We start from the raw sequence: 16201 nt of genomic DNA on the forward strand, positions 1-16201 counted from the left end.
GTCTTGGGGGCGTGGCCATTCCACTCTACCCAGGTCTGTGCGGAGAGTGTGGGCCGGTGCGCAAGCGCGTTGTCCACTCTTTCGCGGGCTCGGCTGGGCACCCGGGACGTCTGCGGAGAAACCGGGAAGAGAGCACTGCCGGGGACATGTGGCGGCCGGTGAGGACCCTGTCCCCGCACGCCCTGGACCTGGGCTCTGACTCTGCTCTCCGCATCCCTGCGTTGAGGTCTATCTCTGTACCCGGAGGTTCTGGACCCAACCCAGGCCCGGGCCCTGCCCATCGACCTCAAAGCTTTAGAGAACTCTCAGATCCCCGGTTTCCCTTTTTACCTCAGAGCCTTTGGGAAGTCTCAGCATCATTTAACCTTACTCCAGGGTCCTCTCTTCCTGCCTCTTTCCTCAACGCATCCCTCAAGTCTTCCACGGGAAGCTGCTCTGTACTCTACTTCTAGGAGGGAGACAACCCCATGATGCCCGCTGGGTTAGCATGCCCTCGCTTCCTTAGCTCCTAGTTCTGGCCCTGGAAGTGGCCTTGTCTATTCCCTGCCCTTGGAATATGGACCTTCTTCAGTTGTGTTGTTTTTAAACTTCTCCGAAGTTGTTTTTCTAGTATATCTGGCCTTGTACGTTTAGATAACGATAGACAAGGAGTTGGGTTAACTTTTGGCTTGCAATGTGCAGCCCTGCCGGGCGTGTGCTTTCTGATGGAGTCCTGTCGGTCGGAGACACGTGCTGGCCTTTAACACAGCCCTTTACAGCTGCAAACTTTTACACATATCTGTATCACTTGTCACTTAAACCTCCAGACGGCCCTGGGGAGTTTGTTCTGTTTTGTCTTTTTGAGACAGGGTTTCTCTTTGTAACAACCCTGGCTGTCCTGGAACTAGCTCTAGTAGACCAGGCTGGCTTCCAAATCAGAAGTCCTCTGCTGGGATCAAAGCCATACGATACCACTGCCTGGCTATACTGACCACAAATTCACAGAAATCCTGTCTGCCTCGGCCACCCGAGTGCTGGGAGTAAAGCTGTACATTTGTGTACCCCACCACCTTACTGGAAAGGTGAGTTTTAACCTCTGACTAGGAGTTGCTTCACAGTACAGTGGAGTCCTTCCAGGTTCCTGGTGACAAGTCCACTCCCTCTAGCTCAAATCCCTAGTCTGTCACCTACTAACTTTGGGAAATGTTCTGTGTCTCAATTTCCTGTTGAGGTGCCTTGGGCTATCCTATTAAAGGTCATAGTCTAGTTACATTTTTTTAGGGCCCTATCCTGAGTCTTGACAGTGTTTTCATGGTGCATGCTGCCGCTGGCTTATATGGACATCCTCTAGCTCTCTGTGTCTAGCTGGAGGCTTCTCCGTAGAGCATGATTTTGGTGCTTCATGCAGTCACAGGAGGGAACTCTGGTAGAATGTTTCTTTCTGCAGACAGACTGTGTACACATTCCTTCTCTGTCAAAAGGCTGAAAACTACCAGGCATGGTGGCAAGTGGCATTTAGAAGGCAGAGGCAGGAGGATTTCTGTGAGTCCAAGGTCAGTCTGATCTACATAGGGAGTTCCAAGCCACATAGTGGGAAAAAAAAAAAAAAAAAAAAAAAAAAAAAAAACCCAAGGAAAAAAATCCAAAACAAACCCACAAGAACTAGGTGCAGAGAACCTCTGTATGTCACTCTGTTTACACTGAAAGACAGATGTGAAGGGGCTGTGTGACAGTTGCAGGTCAGCATCACCACAGGCTGGTGAGTATGGACCTGCTCTAGTATACCAGGGCAGTATTCTCCTGGTGAGAGAAATGTACGGATAGGACACTATCTTTGTCTGTTTGCCAGCAGTGTGGGGGCTTCGTTCTGGGCTCCTGTAGCCAGCAAAGCTGTGGACATCGCAGGGACCTGGAGAGAAGGGTAATGGTAGACAGAGACATAAGACTCTGGGTTCACCTCAAGGTAAAGTTTGTATTCCCTCTCCCATATCCCCCCCCCCCCATTGCTGTTTATATAATATAATGTTTAACTTCAACTCAATAGCACTGCAGGCAGCGCTTGAGCAAACTGTATCTTTAAGCCTCTTATCTGAGTCTTTTGCACTTCCCTGCCCCTGTGGCCTTGTTCTGCCCCAGAGGACACTCCTCCTTGACCTTATCTCCTGCCTTCATTTTTCTTCACAGTCATGGAACAGAGTCAGGAACCAGAAACCCCAGACCTGCTCTTGTTTGGAATTTGTTTGCGTTTTTGGCAAGTCTGACTGTAGGCTTGGCCTCCTCTGCCTTTTTGGGGACTCAGATTCTTTCTCAATTGATGGATATTTCAGAAGATAGCTTAAAGGGTTCAGGGTATCCTATCTCAGAAGGACCAGGCATTTGAGTAACCTTGGCAATAACCCAGGGTGGTAGCTCTGGAGTTTTCAACACAAGGCTTTATCTACTTGACGTCATGCCCAAAGGCAGACTGGCATCTCTTACCTGGCTGTGACTCTTTACTGTGGATGAATCCTGGTAGGGCAGAGGGCACTAACCGGTGCCTTCTAAAAGAATCTTTGTTTGTGGGGAAGGATAAGAGGCAGCCTGACAGGGGGAGGGACTGGCTTGCAAGAGCCATTTGCACCATGCCGGCAGTGGGGGAGAAGGCAGTGTGCTTCAGCCTCTGTTTCCTCACCAGAGCCCTGACAGTGGTAGCCAGTCACTGAAAGTCAGAGTCTCTTGTATAATAAACACCAACATGGACCATTCTGGCATTCAAGTTCTGAGTGTGCACATCTACAAGAGGGGTGTGACAGAGGTCCCCTTCCAGGGGACTAGCTGGCCTGACTTTGTCCCCTCTGCAATATGCCTTCAGTGTGAGGTGCCATCTAGATTTTTACGTCACCAGAAAACCCAAGGGGCCACTGATACCTAACTAATGGCTTGGCTGAGGTAACACAGGCTTTTTTGCAGACAAGCCTCCTGGTACTGTTCTGAGTCTTTCTGAAGAACTTTTTACCTTTCTGGGTGGGCGATTTTGAGTGAGCTTTCTCAGCTTGAAGCTCTGGGCTACCTCTTTTAGGTCAGCATAGGGCCCCATCTGCAGGCCCTTCCCACTCAGCCCTGGCATAAGGTTGGGCTTTGTGCTCCATTCAGCCTATGAACCTGGGCAGGTTTTTGTGAGTAGAGAAGAGCTGCAATGTGGGAGGTTTCTGGGCTTCTGTTGTCTTGGGTAGATGTTTCAGATGTTTCTGTCTTACTCTCTCAGCTTCCGGTCTGTTCCTAACAGTTTGTGGATCATGTCTGTCTGTCTGTCATTCCATACTTCTGTGTTCTCAGCGGTGACACGCCTGATTCAGTGGCCCCTTTGAAGTTCCCAGCCAGTCCTCTCCCACCCTTTGCCCCAGTTAGTGAAAGTCTCTCTGCATTCTCATTGTGTGACCTGTCTGCATGTGTTGTAAATGGTCTCATTTTTCAGAGAAGTAAACCTTTTTAACCCCTATTGGGAAAGAAGTGAGAGCTGGGCGGTGGAAGTGCACACCTTGTGGGAGGCAGAGGCAGGCAGATCTCCTTGAGTTTGAGTCAGCCTGGTCCACAGAGGGAGTTCCAGGGCAGCCAAGGTTACATAAAGAAACCCTTTCTGGGGGTTGGGCGTGGGGAGAGAAAGAAAGAAAAGGAAAGAGCAAAGCAGTGGGAAGCTGACCCTCAATAAACAGTTCAGTCTGGAAAGCAAGAATGAGCATTGTCATCTGGGTAGCTGGAGAGAGCAGCAGGCATTGGGCCCAACAGGGAACTGGCACAGGAACAGGGCCTTGGAGTGCTGTGTGGGGAATCCTTGATCCCACTGTGGCCTTGGTGCTGGCCTGCTGGACACACATTCATACTGTTTGGTATGTGTTGGCACTGTTCCAAGGGCTTGCAAATAGTTTTGGGAGCTGAATTCACTCTGTAGTTGTGCCGGAAGCCATACTTTTCAAAGCAAGAGTCTGAGGTTTATTAAGGAAGATGAGCTCCAGTCAATAGCTAAGTGCCACAGCCGAGAGCCTCTCCAGAGTTACCCAGGGCTCCGCAACAAGCCAGGAGCTGCACTTGCCCTGCACACGTGAGTAGCATCCCTAGCCTCCAAAGCCCCTTCTTCTGTAACAGCCTGGGCTACAGTGAGACCCCCCCATCTCAAAAGACAAAAAACTGGAAACGCACGATTTCCCCATGTCAGGTCATAGTAGAGTCTGTGACCGATGGCAGATAGGCTAGGCACAGCATCACCTCAGATTAGTGCCTCTGCCATAAAACAGCTGCTTTATTCGCAGAGTGCTCTCTCAGACCAGGGGTTTTGATATTAGAGAAAATCTGTAACTTGTTCTCCCCTTGTGCCACTGGAGATTGTGCAGGTCTCGTGTACACTTGGCCCTTTTTACTTTCACTCTGAGACAGGGGTGTACCTTTGTATACCAGGCTGGCCTCAAACACTGTGTAGCCCTGACTGGCCCTTGAACTTTCAATGGTTCTCTTTGCCTGGCCCACTGCGTGCTGGAATTACAGGTGACTGTTGTTTTTCTTCAGTATAGGAGTATATATATATTCACTGAGTAGGGACTGTTTCCTCGTGTGTATGGAGTCAGAGTAGTTAGCACCTGCCTGCCTGTTAGTGTCTACCATCTCATTCCTGCATCATTGAGCAGCAACAACAGTGCTATTAACCTAATCGATTGGTATATGTGCTTAACTGTTGGTACCCACTACCTGAATCTACCTGTTAGTTTTGGTTATGAGCCTAGCCTTTAACATCTGAGCCATCTCTCCAGTCCCTGAATATACCCATTATTAATAAGTGGATTTCCTACTTGAAATTGAGGTTTTGTTGTGGTTGGCCTAGATGTTTTAATACTTAATTTTTTAAAAATATCTTTTTGAGCCAGGCGGTGGTGGCGCATGCCTTTAATCCCAGCACTTGGGAGGTAGAGGCAGGTGGATCTCTGAGTTCAAGGCCAGCCTGGTCTACACAGTGAGTTCCAGGACAGCCAGGACTACACAGAGAAACCCTGTCTCAAAAAAAAACAAAAGCAAAAACCAAAAAAAAAAAAAAAAAGAGAGAGAGAGAATTTCCTGTTTACAACCACCTATAAGTCTGGCTCTCAGGGATCTAATGCTCCAGCCTCTTGTGAGCGCCGTCAGATACACTCATGGCATATACTCTGTCTCTCAGATCCCTGGAGGAAGGGCTAGAGAGATGGCTCAGTGGTTAAGAACACTGGCTGCTATTCAAAAGAACTCAAGTTTAATTCCTAGCACCCCCATAGTAGCTCCTAATTCTGTGTAACTCCAGGCCTAGGGGATCTGATGCCCTCTTCTGTCCTTCATGGTACCAGGCATTTATGTGGTGCCAGACATATATTTCAGACAAAACACTCACACGCATAAGATAAGTAAATAAAAATTTTAAAAAACTGGAAGGAGCCGGACAGTGGTGGTGCATGCCTTTAATCCCAGCACTTGGGAGGCAGAGGCAGGCAGATTTCTGAGTTTGAGGCCAGCCTGGTCTACAGAGTGAGTTCCAGGACAGCCAGGACTACACAAAGAAACCCTGTCTTGAAAAACAAAACAAACAAACAAACAAAACCAAAAAACAAACAAACAAAAACCCTGGAAGGAGCCAGGCACTCATGGTGCACGCCTTTAGTCACAGCACTTGGGAGGCAGAAGCAGGCAGATCTCTTGAGTTCGAGGCCAGTCTGGTTTATAGAACAAGTTTGCTTTAAGAGAGGCAAGGCTAGACAGAGAAACCCTGTCTCAAAAAGTGAGGGTGGGGGAGAGGGAGAGAGAGACTAGAAGGAAAAGAGAGCTGGAGAAGCAGGCATCAATCATGAGATAGAATCACTGTACCTCCAGTTGGCAGGGAGTGGTCTTGTATTCTATTGGGGTTCTTGGCCCACTCCCCTTAACTTCCTCATTGCAGATAACTGTGGGACCCCTTAGATCCTGCCTAATTGCAGATACCCCCACTCTGAGTCAAAATTCCATTTTCCAGTTTTATGGGGTCTACCTCTTACTCTTTAGAAACAACTGCTAACGCCAGTTTAGTGTGACAATGGGAGGATCTGGGCCCTAGGCCCCAGCTGAGTCATGACTGGACTGTAATTACGCCCCAGTTCCTGCTCTTAACACTATACAGTCCCCATTCTTCAGGTCTCCTCTCCTATACTGCCATTGGTACGGGAGGCAGCTAAAGCCACCTCCTGCCAGGAACTGCCCGGTTGATGGTACCTAAAGGTCACCCGTCTTCCTGGGTTACTCTTTGAGCCTCTCCTTGAAGACCAAGGCCTGCTGCATCTGGTCTTGCAGAGCTGAGAGTTCAGTCAGTGGGATTTTCTGGGAGACAGATCCTCCCAGAAAATAACTTCTGTGTTATTTTCATTATTAGCAAGCCAGTGTGCCTCGGCCAGAAAACACCTAGAACCTGTGGATTTGGTTCAGTGTTGGAGAAAATGTTCATGTCTGCCTTGTGGGTAATGACACATTGTACTCTGAACATTAAACCCTGAATATCTAGAGAGTGTCACTGTTAAAGGTCAGGAACATGATGCAATGGCCTGTGGTCCTTGTTACTTAGAAGCCAAGCCAGGAGGACTTCATGAGCTCTGCAGTGTGAAGCTAGCCACAGCAACACAGTGAGACCCCATCTTAAGAGAAGACTGGGAAACTGAGATTATCAACATGTGCCCAAGAGCAATAGTGCTTTTCTAAGTAGTCTTGTCCCAGGGTGTCTGTGAGTGTCTCTCAGGTCCACTTCCACAGTTCTCCAGTGCAGGTCCCCAGTGTTCTGCCTCTGGGTTCTCAGTAGGTTTTTTTAAGCTCCTTGTATCTTTTTTCTTTTGAAACAGAGTCTCATTCTGTTGCCCTGGCTGTCCTGGAACTCACTCTGTAGATCAGGATGGCTTCAAACTCAAGATCTACCTGCCTCTGCCTCTCAAGTGCTGGGATTAAAGTATGCACAACCATGCCTGCTTATCTTTGTTTTTATTTATTCATTCATGTATTTATCTATTTTAATATTTTATTGCCAGATGTGCTAATACATACATTTTTAAAAAGATTTATTATTACTATTTACATGTGAGGGTGTTTATAAGTTTGCATGTGGGTGTGTATACATGTTTCTAGTCCTTGGACACTAGAGGCTTGGATCCCCTGGAGCTGGAGGTATAGCAGTTGTAAGCAGCCCAGTGGGTGCTGGGAACTGAACTGTGGTCCTCTGGAAGAGCAGGAGGTACTCTAAACTACTGGGCCATCTCTCTAGCTTCACGCACCCCTTTAATCAAAGCAGAGGCAGTTAAAGTTTAAAAAATTTGCCTGGCAGTAGTGGCGCACACCTTTAATCCTTTAAACCAGCCCTCGGGAGGCGGAGGCAGGCAGATCTCTGTGAGTTCAAGTCCAACCTGGTCTACCAAGTGAGTTCCAGGACAGCCAGGGCCACACAGAGAAACCTCTGTCTTGAAAAAAAAAAAAAAGTTTAAAAAAATTAATTTTATGTATACGGGTGTTTTGTTTGCATGGCTGTGTACCCCATGTGTGCCTGGTTCCTGTGGAGGCCAGAAGAGGACAACAGATTCCAGTTTTAGATAGTTGTGGGTGTTGGGACTCAAACCTGGATGAACAGTGTTCTTCACCACTAAACCATCTGTCCCACCCCATTGTGTTTTGTTTTGTTTTGTTTTGTTTTGAAGCAGAGTCTCATTGTATAGCCCTGGGCCTTGAACTTGCTCTGTAGACCAGACTGGCTTCTAAGTCAGAGATCTACCTGCCTTTTCTCCTCTGTTGTTAGGATTGAAGGCGTGGGACACCATGGCCAGCCCATAATAATGAATTCCACTCTGACATTTTGAGACATGAGTCTAATGCATTTAACTGTGTTCACTTCCTTTGTTCTCCATTACCCTCTTCCTACACTAGTGATTCTCTTTGCAACTAGTGCACTTTCTATTCTCAGGTCTCGTGTGTGTGTGTGTGTGTGTGTGTGTGTGTGTGTGTCCGCCTATGTGTGTGTGTATGTGTGTATGTATGCATGTGTGTGCTTCTGTGTGTGTATGTGTGCATGTGTGCATGCACATATGTATATATGCATGTGTGTGTGCGTGCGTGTGTATGTGCATGTATGCATGTGTGCATACATGTGTGTGCATGTGTACATATGTATGCATGTGTGTGTCCATGCATGTGTGTGTGTGCCTCTGCATGCTTGCGTGCATGTGTGCACGTGTGTGTGCATGCATGTGTATGCGTGTGCGTGCATGTGTGTATGCATGTGTGCATACATGCGTGTGCATATGTGTACATGTGTGTGTGCATGTGTGCATGTGTGTGTGCATGCATGCATGTGTGTGTGGTGTGTGACCAGTGAATTTCATTACAGTCACCACCATGGGTCACTGAAGCACGGGCCCTTACCACTGGTTCACTGCTAAGTCACTTTCTTTGTAACAGGCTATTTTGATAGGTTCAGTCTTACACAAGTCTTACGCAGGCAGTCACAGCTGCCATGCTTTCAGGAGTACCGTAGCCATGTCAGGCCCAAAGAAGAGCATTCCACAGAGCTCTACCCCATCCTCGGGTTCTCACTCCTCTCCAGTAGCGTTTCTGCGCTTTGGATGGGTAGGACTGATTATAGCTGTCCCGCTTAAAGCCAAGACACTCACTTACGTATTTTTGGCTCTGTGACCGGTTATGACTCTGCAGTTATTGTGCCCACTGCCACAAGAAGCTTCTCTGATCAGTGGTGATAGTAGCACTAATCTATGGATATAAGCATCATAATTTAGCAGACAGTTAACTTGATGGGCAAATCATGTTCACTTAGCTAAACGGCCGCTGACACTGTCTCGTTGGACCCATGGTTCCCCAGCTGTGGCTTTGGCCCAGATGTCCAGTGTCAGCTGTCCATGAACCTTTTGCTTTTAGAACAGGGTCCAACACAAAAGCCACTTCTGTAAGACTACCCTCTTAGAATTGGTGAGTGGGCATTTGCTGAAACTTCTCCCATGCTGTGGCCTACTTCCTGTGGTCACTGGTTAGTGGTATCAGCACCAAGAAATAGTAAATGCAATAGTAAATGCCAGGTTAAAGGTGCCACCACATATGTGATGCTGGGCCTTCCCACAGACAAGCCCGGTCAGGATACACTTTCTTCCCTCAGAGAGGAGGAATTTTCCAGAATGTCTGCCCTCTCCTGCCTTCAGCTTTCTCATCCAGTAGGCAGCCTGCATCTTCATTGCTGAGGCTGGTATCTAGCCAGCTTCCTGCCTGGAACCCTGGAAGCATGGATAGCCCTCATTGAGGGAGAGTTTGCTCCAGACCTGTGTAGGTGCCAGGCAGTGCCAGAGCATGGGCTGTGTCCCTGTCTCTGCTAACCCTCGCTGTCTTCCTTCTTCACAGATGCGACTGTGCTACTTCCACTCCACCCTGCTGCAGAGCAGGCAGAAGCCCTGGCCATGCCCTGCCATATTCTTCAGGAGAAACTTCAAGAGCTTGCTGGCAAGGTAACGAGACATTCCCCCTCCTCCCCCCCCCCCCCCCCCCCCCAGCCAGAGGCAGGCACCCTTCCCAGGCAGGGAGATGACCATGGGATCACAAAGATGGGGAGGCCCACACCGGACCTTTTCTCCTGCTGGGTTTGTATCTTCCTGTGGTGTCTTGAACCTGAGACCACACTGTAGAGACAGGGGCTTCTAATAAGAAGTTCATGATGAGCAGACAGGTTGGGAGGACCAGAAATGGAGGTGCTCACTCCATCAAAGAGACAGGGCTCATTTAGAGATTGAGAGCAGAAGTGTCACGGGGTAGTGGAGCTACATGGCTCTGTGAGCGGGGGTTGGGGGGTGGGGGAGGCTTTCTGCTTTTCTTCCTTTCCTTCCCTTCCCTCCCTCCCTTCCTTTTTTTCTTTCTTTCTTTTTTTTTTTTTCCTTAGAGTTTCTCTGTGTACCTGGCTGTCCTGGAACTCACTCGGTATACCAGGCTGGTCTCGAACTCACAGAGATCTACCTGCCTCTGCTTCCAGAGTGGTGGGATTAAAGGCATGCACCACTGCACAGTGGAAGGCCCTTTCTTTTCATGTTCCATGACGTAGACAGGAGGCTGTGGACATGGCCGATGCTCCTGCTGATACTGTGTTCAGCATATGTGGATCTTGGCTGTCGTGGGCAATATGGAACCATGTTCTGTTCCTTGTTCTGCATGCCTGCTTGGTTTGGTTGTGCTGACTACCAGTTTTCACTTTCTGTCACTCAGGATCTCTTGCAACATCATAATGGGGATAGAGATGGTGGTCCAGTTCGTAGACTGCAGACCTCCACTGATCTGATGAGCCCTTCACATTGGTGGCCAGGGCCAGGGTTCAAGACAGCCGAAGGAGATGTGCTCCTCCAGCATCTGTGTGTTGTGGGGTCCAGTGAAAGGGCCTTGAATGCAGTGGGCGTCCCATAGACAGGACTTAGCATTGGTTCTGCAAAGGCAGAAAAGAGGGAAACTGAGGCCCCAGCTTCCTTGTGGGGGAGCAGCACTTCCAGCCTCTGCACATGTCTCCACAGGAGCTCAAGAACCAGGCTGCTGTGGGGGAGGATACTCTCAGCCACTGTGGTAGGGACACCTTTCCTCCTTGGAGCTCACTATTTCCTGGCAGAGCCATCGGAGAGGAGGAAGCTGCGGCTTGCAGTGGATGGTATCTGGCGCTTTGGCAGGTAGGCAGGCTATGCCTGTCCTGGTAGAGTTTGTATGGAATAGCCTTCTCCATATCCCCGTCCTCCAAGGGATGCATATAGACTGGGCACGGGGGAGGAGGGGTGCAACTGTAAGAGTTCCCCAAAACCTGTACTAACTAAAACTTCAACAGACTGTACCAGATCAGCCATGGCCTTAAAGGTAAGGGCTCCAGCCCCGGACATAGAGGAGCTGCCCTCACCCTACCATCCAGGGAGACCTGGTGCTCCGGTCACAGAGCTTAGGAACCGCCACCTCACTCCTAGCACAGTGCAGAAGGGTTTCTGCAAAGTTCCTTCCTCTCCAGGGCAGGAATTCCTATAGCTGATAGCCCAGCCTCATTGTTTTGTTAATGAGAAAAGCCTCATTCACATTAATATTCTCTCCTTTGGTTAAGGAGAGAAGCCTTGACCTTAATGTCTTTGACCTGGCAGAGGTGCAGGCTGTCGTTTTGCTCCATGTAGCTCTAAGCACTACTGCCTCTCTGAGCCAGATCCACCTCAGGAAAGGTTTAGATCCCTGGGTCCTTAGGCATATCATAAGAAACATCACTGAGATGGCTGTGGTTGGATACCTCTTTCCAACCTTGAGGCCCTCCACACCTGTCCTTCTGATTGGTTTTGCCTGGAGCCCTGAGGCATCCCCATTGACAGGCTAAACACTGTCTCCTGTGTTCTGCAGGCCCTGAGCTCTCACAGCCCTGGCACTGCTGAGAACAGAACCTAATCTTACTCTAACTCTGCTGCAGTCGCTGCACTGTGTAGGGACCTTGCAGATCCCTGGCAGCTGCCGTGTGCAGCCCACTCTGACTAGTGGGAAATGGGCTTCACGGTACACTGCTAGGGGCCAAACTGGGCCTTGGCCAGGCTCTGAGGGTACATTCAACTATTGGTTTCCTGGATCTCCAGGTTCTCTTTGTTATCTGGAAGCCTTGCTAGGGACCAGGCCTGGAAGGCCTGGGTACAGGGCTGAATACAGGGCCCCACAAAACACAGAACAGCCATTGAGAGGAGCCTAAGGGAGGGCTGAGCTGGGGAATAACTCAGGGCAGCTCACCATGAACAAAGGCTGGAAGTATACTGACTCTTTCCCTTTTTGGTTTGGAGACAAGGTTTTACTACGTAGCCCTGGCAGGCCTAGAACTTAAGTACATTAGGCTGGCCTCAAATTTACAGATTCTTCTGCCTCTGGTCTCCCACCTGCACCCCACTCCACCCAGTTTCTTTTTAAACCTTTGAGAGGCATTGTTGTTTACAGACCTTGGGGTCCTCCTACTTCAGTTTCCTGAGTCCTGGGGATCTGAGGTGTGCCGCCAGCTGGCCCTACTTCCTTCTCTGTTTGAAGTTATTTCAGATATCTGGAAATGGCTGAGTGTGGAGGTACACACCTTTAATCCCAGCACTTTAATCCCAGCAGAGCAGTTGGATCTTTTGAGGTTGACGCCAGCCTGGGCTACACAGTGAGCTTCAGACCAACCAGCGTTGTATAGTAAAATTCTGTCTCAAAGCAAACAAATGAAGTGTCAGGATAAGTTACCAGTGCTCCGTTATTCCACCCGTATGCCTTAGGACATACTCTATGTAAACAAGGATATCCTTTTACACAGCTACAGTAAATGCGGATATGTTACCAGGAATGGGGGTATATTCTAGCATTCAGGAGGCAGAGAGATTATGAATCCACATCCCGCCCCCACCCCTTTTTTTTTCTGGCTGGTCTTGAACTCGCAGAGATCTGCTTGCCTCTCCCTTCCTTGTGGTCCCTGGGTCAAAGGTAGGGCCCCTTAAGCAGCTGTCTGCTGAGCAAATAAAGGTTTGTCAGAGGATACTGTTCCTGGACCATGTTCACTGCAGAGGGACCACTGGGGTTGTTGGGCCAGAGGTTGGGATAGTTACTGTCTGGCTTTCTTTGGGATGGATTTGCCCAGTATGTCCTCCAGTCAAGTTGGCTAATGTACTTCCTGCTCTTCTGGCTGAAAGAACATAGAAGTAATATATTTTAGATTCTTCCAGGTCCAGCCTAGTGACACGTGACCTCAGTTTGTTACTTAAATCAATAATTTTTGTTGTTGTTTTGTTTTCCCCAGACAGGGTTTCTCTGTATAATAGCCTGGCTATCCTGGAACTCCCTCTGTAGACCCCTCAGGGTGTGCGCCACCACACTTGGCCAAATCCAGGCTTTCTTTTCTGTCACCTCAGTATTTACCTGTGCTTTGTGATGTCTCTCACTGATACATTCTGGGTGAATTATTGATGGTGCTTTTCCACTTCAGTCACTCTTTTCAACATTAACTATTTGGCATCTTCCTGTAAAGTTTCTTTTCTACCATTTTCAGATTCATTAGTTTATTCACACCAGTCTGGGCTCAGACACCCGTTTTATTTACTCTGTCACCTGTGTTCTGTTGCAAAGACTGTTCTGGTTTTTTTTTTTTTTTTTTTTTTTTTTTTGTCATCCATTCCAAGCTTTTCCATTTCTGCTTTACTACCTATGTTTACACCCAGATTTCACCATTAGCCTTCCCATGACCTTTAGCTCTACTCCTTTTGAGGGCATTCTTCACCCTTCCTGGCATTAGTAGTGTAGGATATTATACTCCAGGCCCGTCCTGGTCTTTCTCTGCCCAGCCTTGGAGTCAGCCTTTCTCTTAGGAGCGGGTGCAATGGAGTCGAGAGCTGGGGCTGTGTTGTAAGTGCACACATCTCACACTTGAAGTCCAGCCCTGGAGAGCAGAGGCAGGTTCAAGTAGGTACTCTCTTTCCCAGTCACCATCTTGTTTGTTCCCTTTGTGTTTCTGACATGCCCAGCTTCAGTTGCTGTGGGTTTCACCACTGTCCTTACCTCAAAGTACTAAAGCTTTAAGTCTATACTGCCTAGAGAAGGACATTCTGAGTGGAAGTCAGTACAGGTTCCTCCTTGCCTTCTGTGTACTGCTGGGCTGAGTGGAAAGATCTGGTTTGTGGCGTTTCACAGTTTCTGGGTATGGGTTGACTTCTTTCTTGCTTCCATAGCTAGGGAAGGAAGAGAAATTCCAGAAAGAGAAGGAGCCCTTTTATGTCAGGTCAGCGACCTGCCACCTTTTTGGTTATGGGCTTTCCTGTGGTGGAACAGCCTGAAGTGGGACCCTACTGAGGTTATCCAGAGGGGCTTGACCTTGCGTCCTCCTACCTTGTACGACCCCTTCAGCTGGAGTCCTGAGTCCCCCTCCATTGTAGCCTACAGTATAGGATGTCAGTGGGATACTCCTGGTCCTCACAGTAGTGGGTGATCCAGCTTCTGTGGCTTTTTTATTTTTTCACATTTATTGATTGATTGAATGATTGTATATGTGCGAAAATGCAGCATGGAATACATGTGGAGGTCTGAGGACAAATTTGGGGAGTTGATTCACCACATGGGTTCTGGAGATTAAATTCTGGTCAGCAGGCTTGGTGGCAAATGCCTTGGCTAGTTGAGCCATCTCACCAGCCCTTCCATGATTCCTAGAGGATGTTTCTCTTTCTCCATTTTGCCAGGTGATCTTCCTGGGATTATGCTGCCGCCACGCCCGTCACTGCCCCTTCCTCTCACAGCCCTCATCCTTCTTCCCACTGGCACTTAGCCATCTGTCTGGGCACCTTCAGGATAGTGTCATGAATAGTAGGGTAGTATCCTGTGAGCTCACAAGGACCCAAGTTCCTAGAGACTGAACCTCAGCCCAGTCTCACTTTGCATATAGGTGATGATAGGAGAGGCCAGATTTTGGGCTTAGAACAGAGGGTCCCACAAGGACCAACCCACTTTTCAACCTGCTTGAGACTTAAGCTGCTTCTACCTGCAGGTCTGTGAAGATTGGTTTCTTCATCTCCCTGGACTACTGGTGGTACACAAATGTTGTCCTTCGAGGAGTGGAAGAGGTTTGTCCTCATATCCTGAGCACATAGTGGGGTGAGGGGAACACTGGAGGTGGTGGGTTCTGGGAGGACCAAGAGGTGGCCAGCCATCTGTCCCCAGCCTCTCTTCTATGCCTGTGGTCAGAACAGCCCGAAGTATGTGGAGATCATGTCTGCGTGTCACCAGCGTGCGGCTGACGCCCTGGTGGCTGGAGCCATCCGCAACGGGGGCCTCTATGTGAAACTGGGCCAAGGGTTGTGCTCCTTCAACCACCTGCTGCCAACCGAGTACATCCAGACGCTGCGTGTGCTGGAGGACAAGGCCCTTACTCGGGGTTTCCGGGAGGTGAGCCCAGCTCATGGGAAGGAGGAAATGGGGAAGCGGGGGCTACCTCACCAGTCCCGCAGTGACCCCCTAGTACACATTCTTGCCAGGTGGACGAGTTGTTCCTTGAAGACTTCCAGGCACTCCCTAATGAACTCTTCCAGGAGTTTGACTATGAGCCAATGGCAGCTGCAAGCCTGGCTCAGGTGCACCGTGCCAAGCTCCATGATGGCACTGCTGTAGCTGTAAAGGTATCTATGCTGCTGCACCTTAGATGGATCCTGGGTCAGTAGTGATCCTGGGTTTCAGTGAACCCTGGTCCACTGCAGGTACAGTACATTGACCTACGAGACCGCTTTGATGGGGATGTACACACGCTGGAACTCCTGCTGCGGCTCGTGGAGCTCATGCACCCCAGCTTCGGCTTCAGCTGGGTCCTACAGGTCAGTGCCACCCATATCAGGCAGGGGAGTGGCATCTAGTGGTAAATGCTACACCTGGACCTGACTGATCTATCTCTTATCTATCTATCTATCTATCTATCTATCTATCTATCCATCCATCCATCCATATATATATACACACACACACACACACACATACACGTATATATATACACACGTATATACATATATACATACATATACACACACACACACATATCTCCATCCATATCCTCTAGGACCTGAAGGGGACCCTGGCCCAGGAGCTGGACTTCGAGAATGAGGGCCGAAATGCAGAGCGCTGCGCTCAGGAGCTAAAGCACTTCCACTATGTTGTTATCCCTCGGGTGTACTGGGACAGGTCCAGCAAGGTGGGCTGGGTAGAGCTTTCCCTGAGGGTAGGGCAGCACACACCCTGCCGAGCTCACTCAGCCTCTTCCTCTCTCCCAGAGGGTGCTGACAGCCGACTTCTGTGATGGCTGTAAGGTGAATGACATGGAGGGCATCAAGAGTCGGGGGCTGGCAGTGCAGGATGTGAGTACCATGTGCTGGGGCAGGACAGGGACTGCTGGGCAATGGTTACTGACATACATTCCCCATGTTCTCCCTAGGTAGCCAAGAAGCTGATCCAGACTTTTGCTGAACAGATATTCCACACCGGCTTCATTCACTCTGACCCCCACCCTGGCAATGGTAGGAAAGTCCCCAGGGTGGGATCCCAGAGGGGTGGCTTGAGCTGACATGCTGTATTCCTAGTTCTGGTGCGGAAAGGTCCAGATGGAAAAGCAGAGCTGGTGCTCCTGGACCATGGGCTCTACCAGTTCCTGGATGAGAAGTAAGCTGGGGCCAGGCATGAG

At 49.3% G+C, this 16201-nt stretch overlaps 1 protein-coding gene across 4 annotated transcripts in view; it reads left to right on the forward strand.

Moving 5' to 3' along the window:
- Positions 1-16201, forward strand: part of Adck5 (aarF domain containing kinase 5) — a 17236-nt gene continuing 1035 nt past the window's right edge. The window contains exons 1-11 of one of the 4 annotated variants that reach the window (XM_034516134.2): positions 1-158; positions 9385-9488; positions 10536-10685; positions 14525-14600; positions 14722-14922; positions 15012-15152; positions 15231-15344; positions 15584-15715; positions 15795-15878; positions 15956-16037; positions 16101-16179. In XM_034516134.2, the coding sequence (XP_034372025.1) occupies positions 147-158; positions 9385-9488; positions 10536-10685; positions 14525-14600; positions 14722-14922; positions 15012-15152; positions 15231-15344; positions 15584-15715; positions 15795-15878; positions 15956-16037; positions 16101-16179 (1175 nt within the window). In that variant the 5' untranslated portion in view covers positions 1-146. Of the gene's footprint in view, positions 159-178; positions 1062-4034; positions 4058-9384; positions 9489-10535; positions 10686-14524; positions 14601-14721; positions 14923-15011; positions 15153-15230; positions 15345-15583; positions 15716-15794; positions 15879-15955; positions 16038-16100; positions 16180-16201 lie in introns of those variants that run through there. The other 3 variants (XM_034516135.2, XM_076912253.1, XM_034516136.2) reach the window with 3 other exon arrangements.

This window comes from Arvicanthis niloticus, chromosome 13 (genome assembly GCF_011762505.2).
Source record: "Arvicanthis niloticus isolate mArvNil1 chromosome 13, mArvNil1.pat.X, whole genome shotgun sequence".
Classification (NCBI taxonomy): domain Eukaryota; kingdom Metazoa; phylum Chordata; class Mammalia; order Rodentia; family Muridae; genus Arvicanthis; species Arvicanthis niloticus.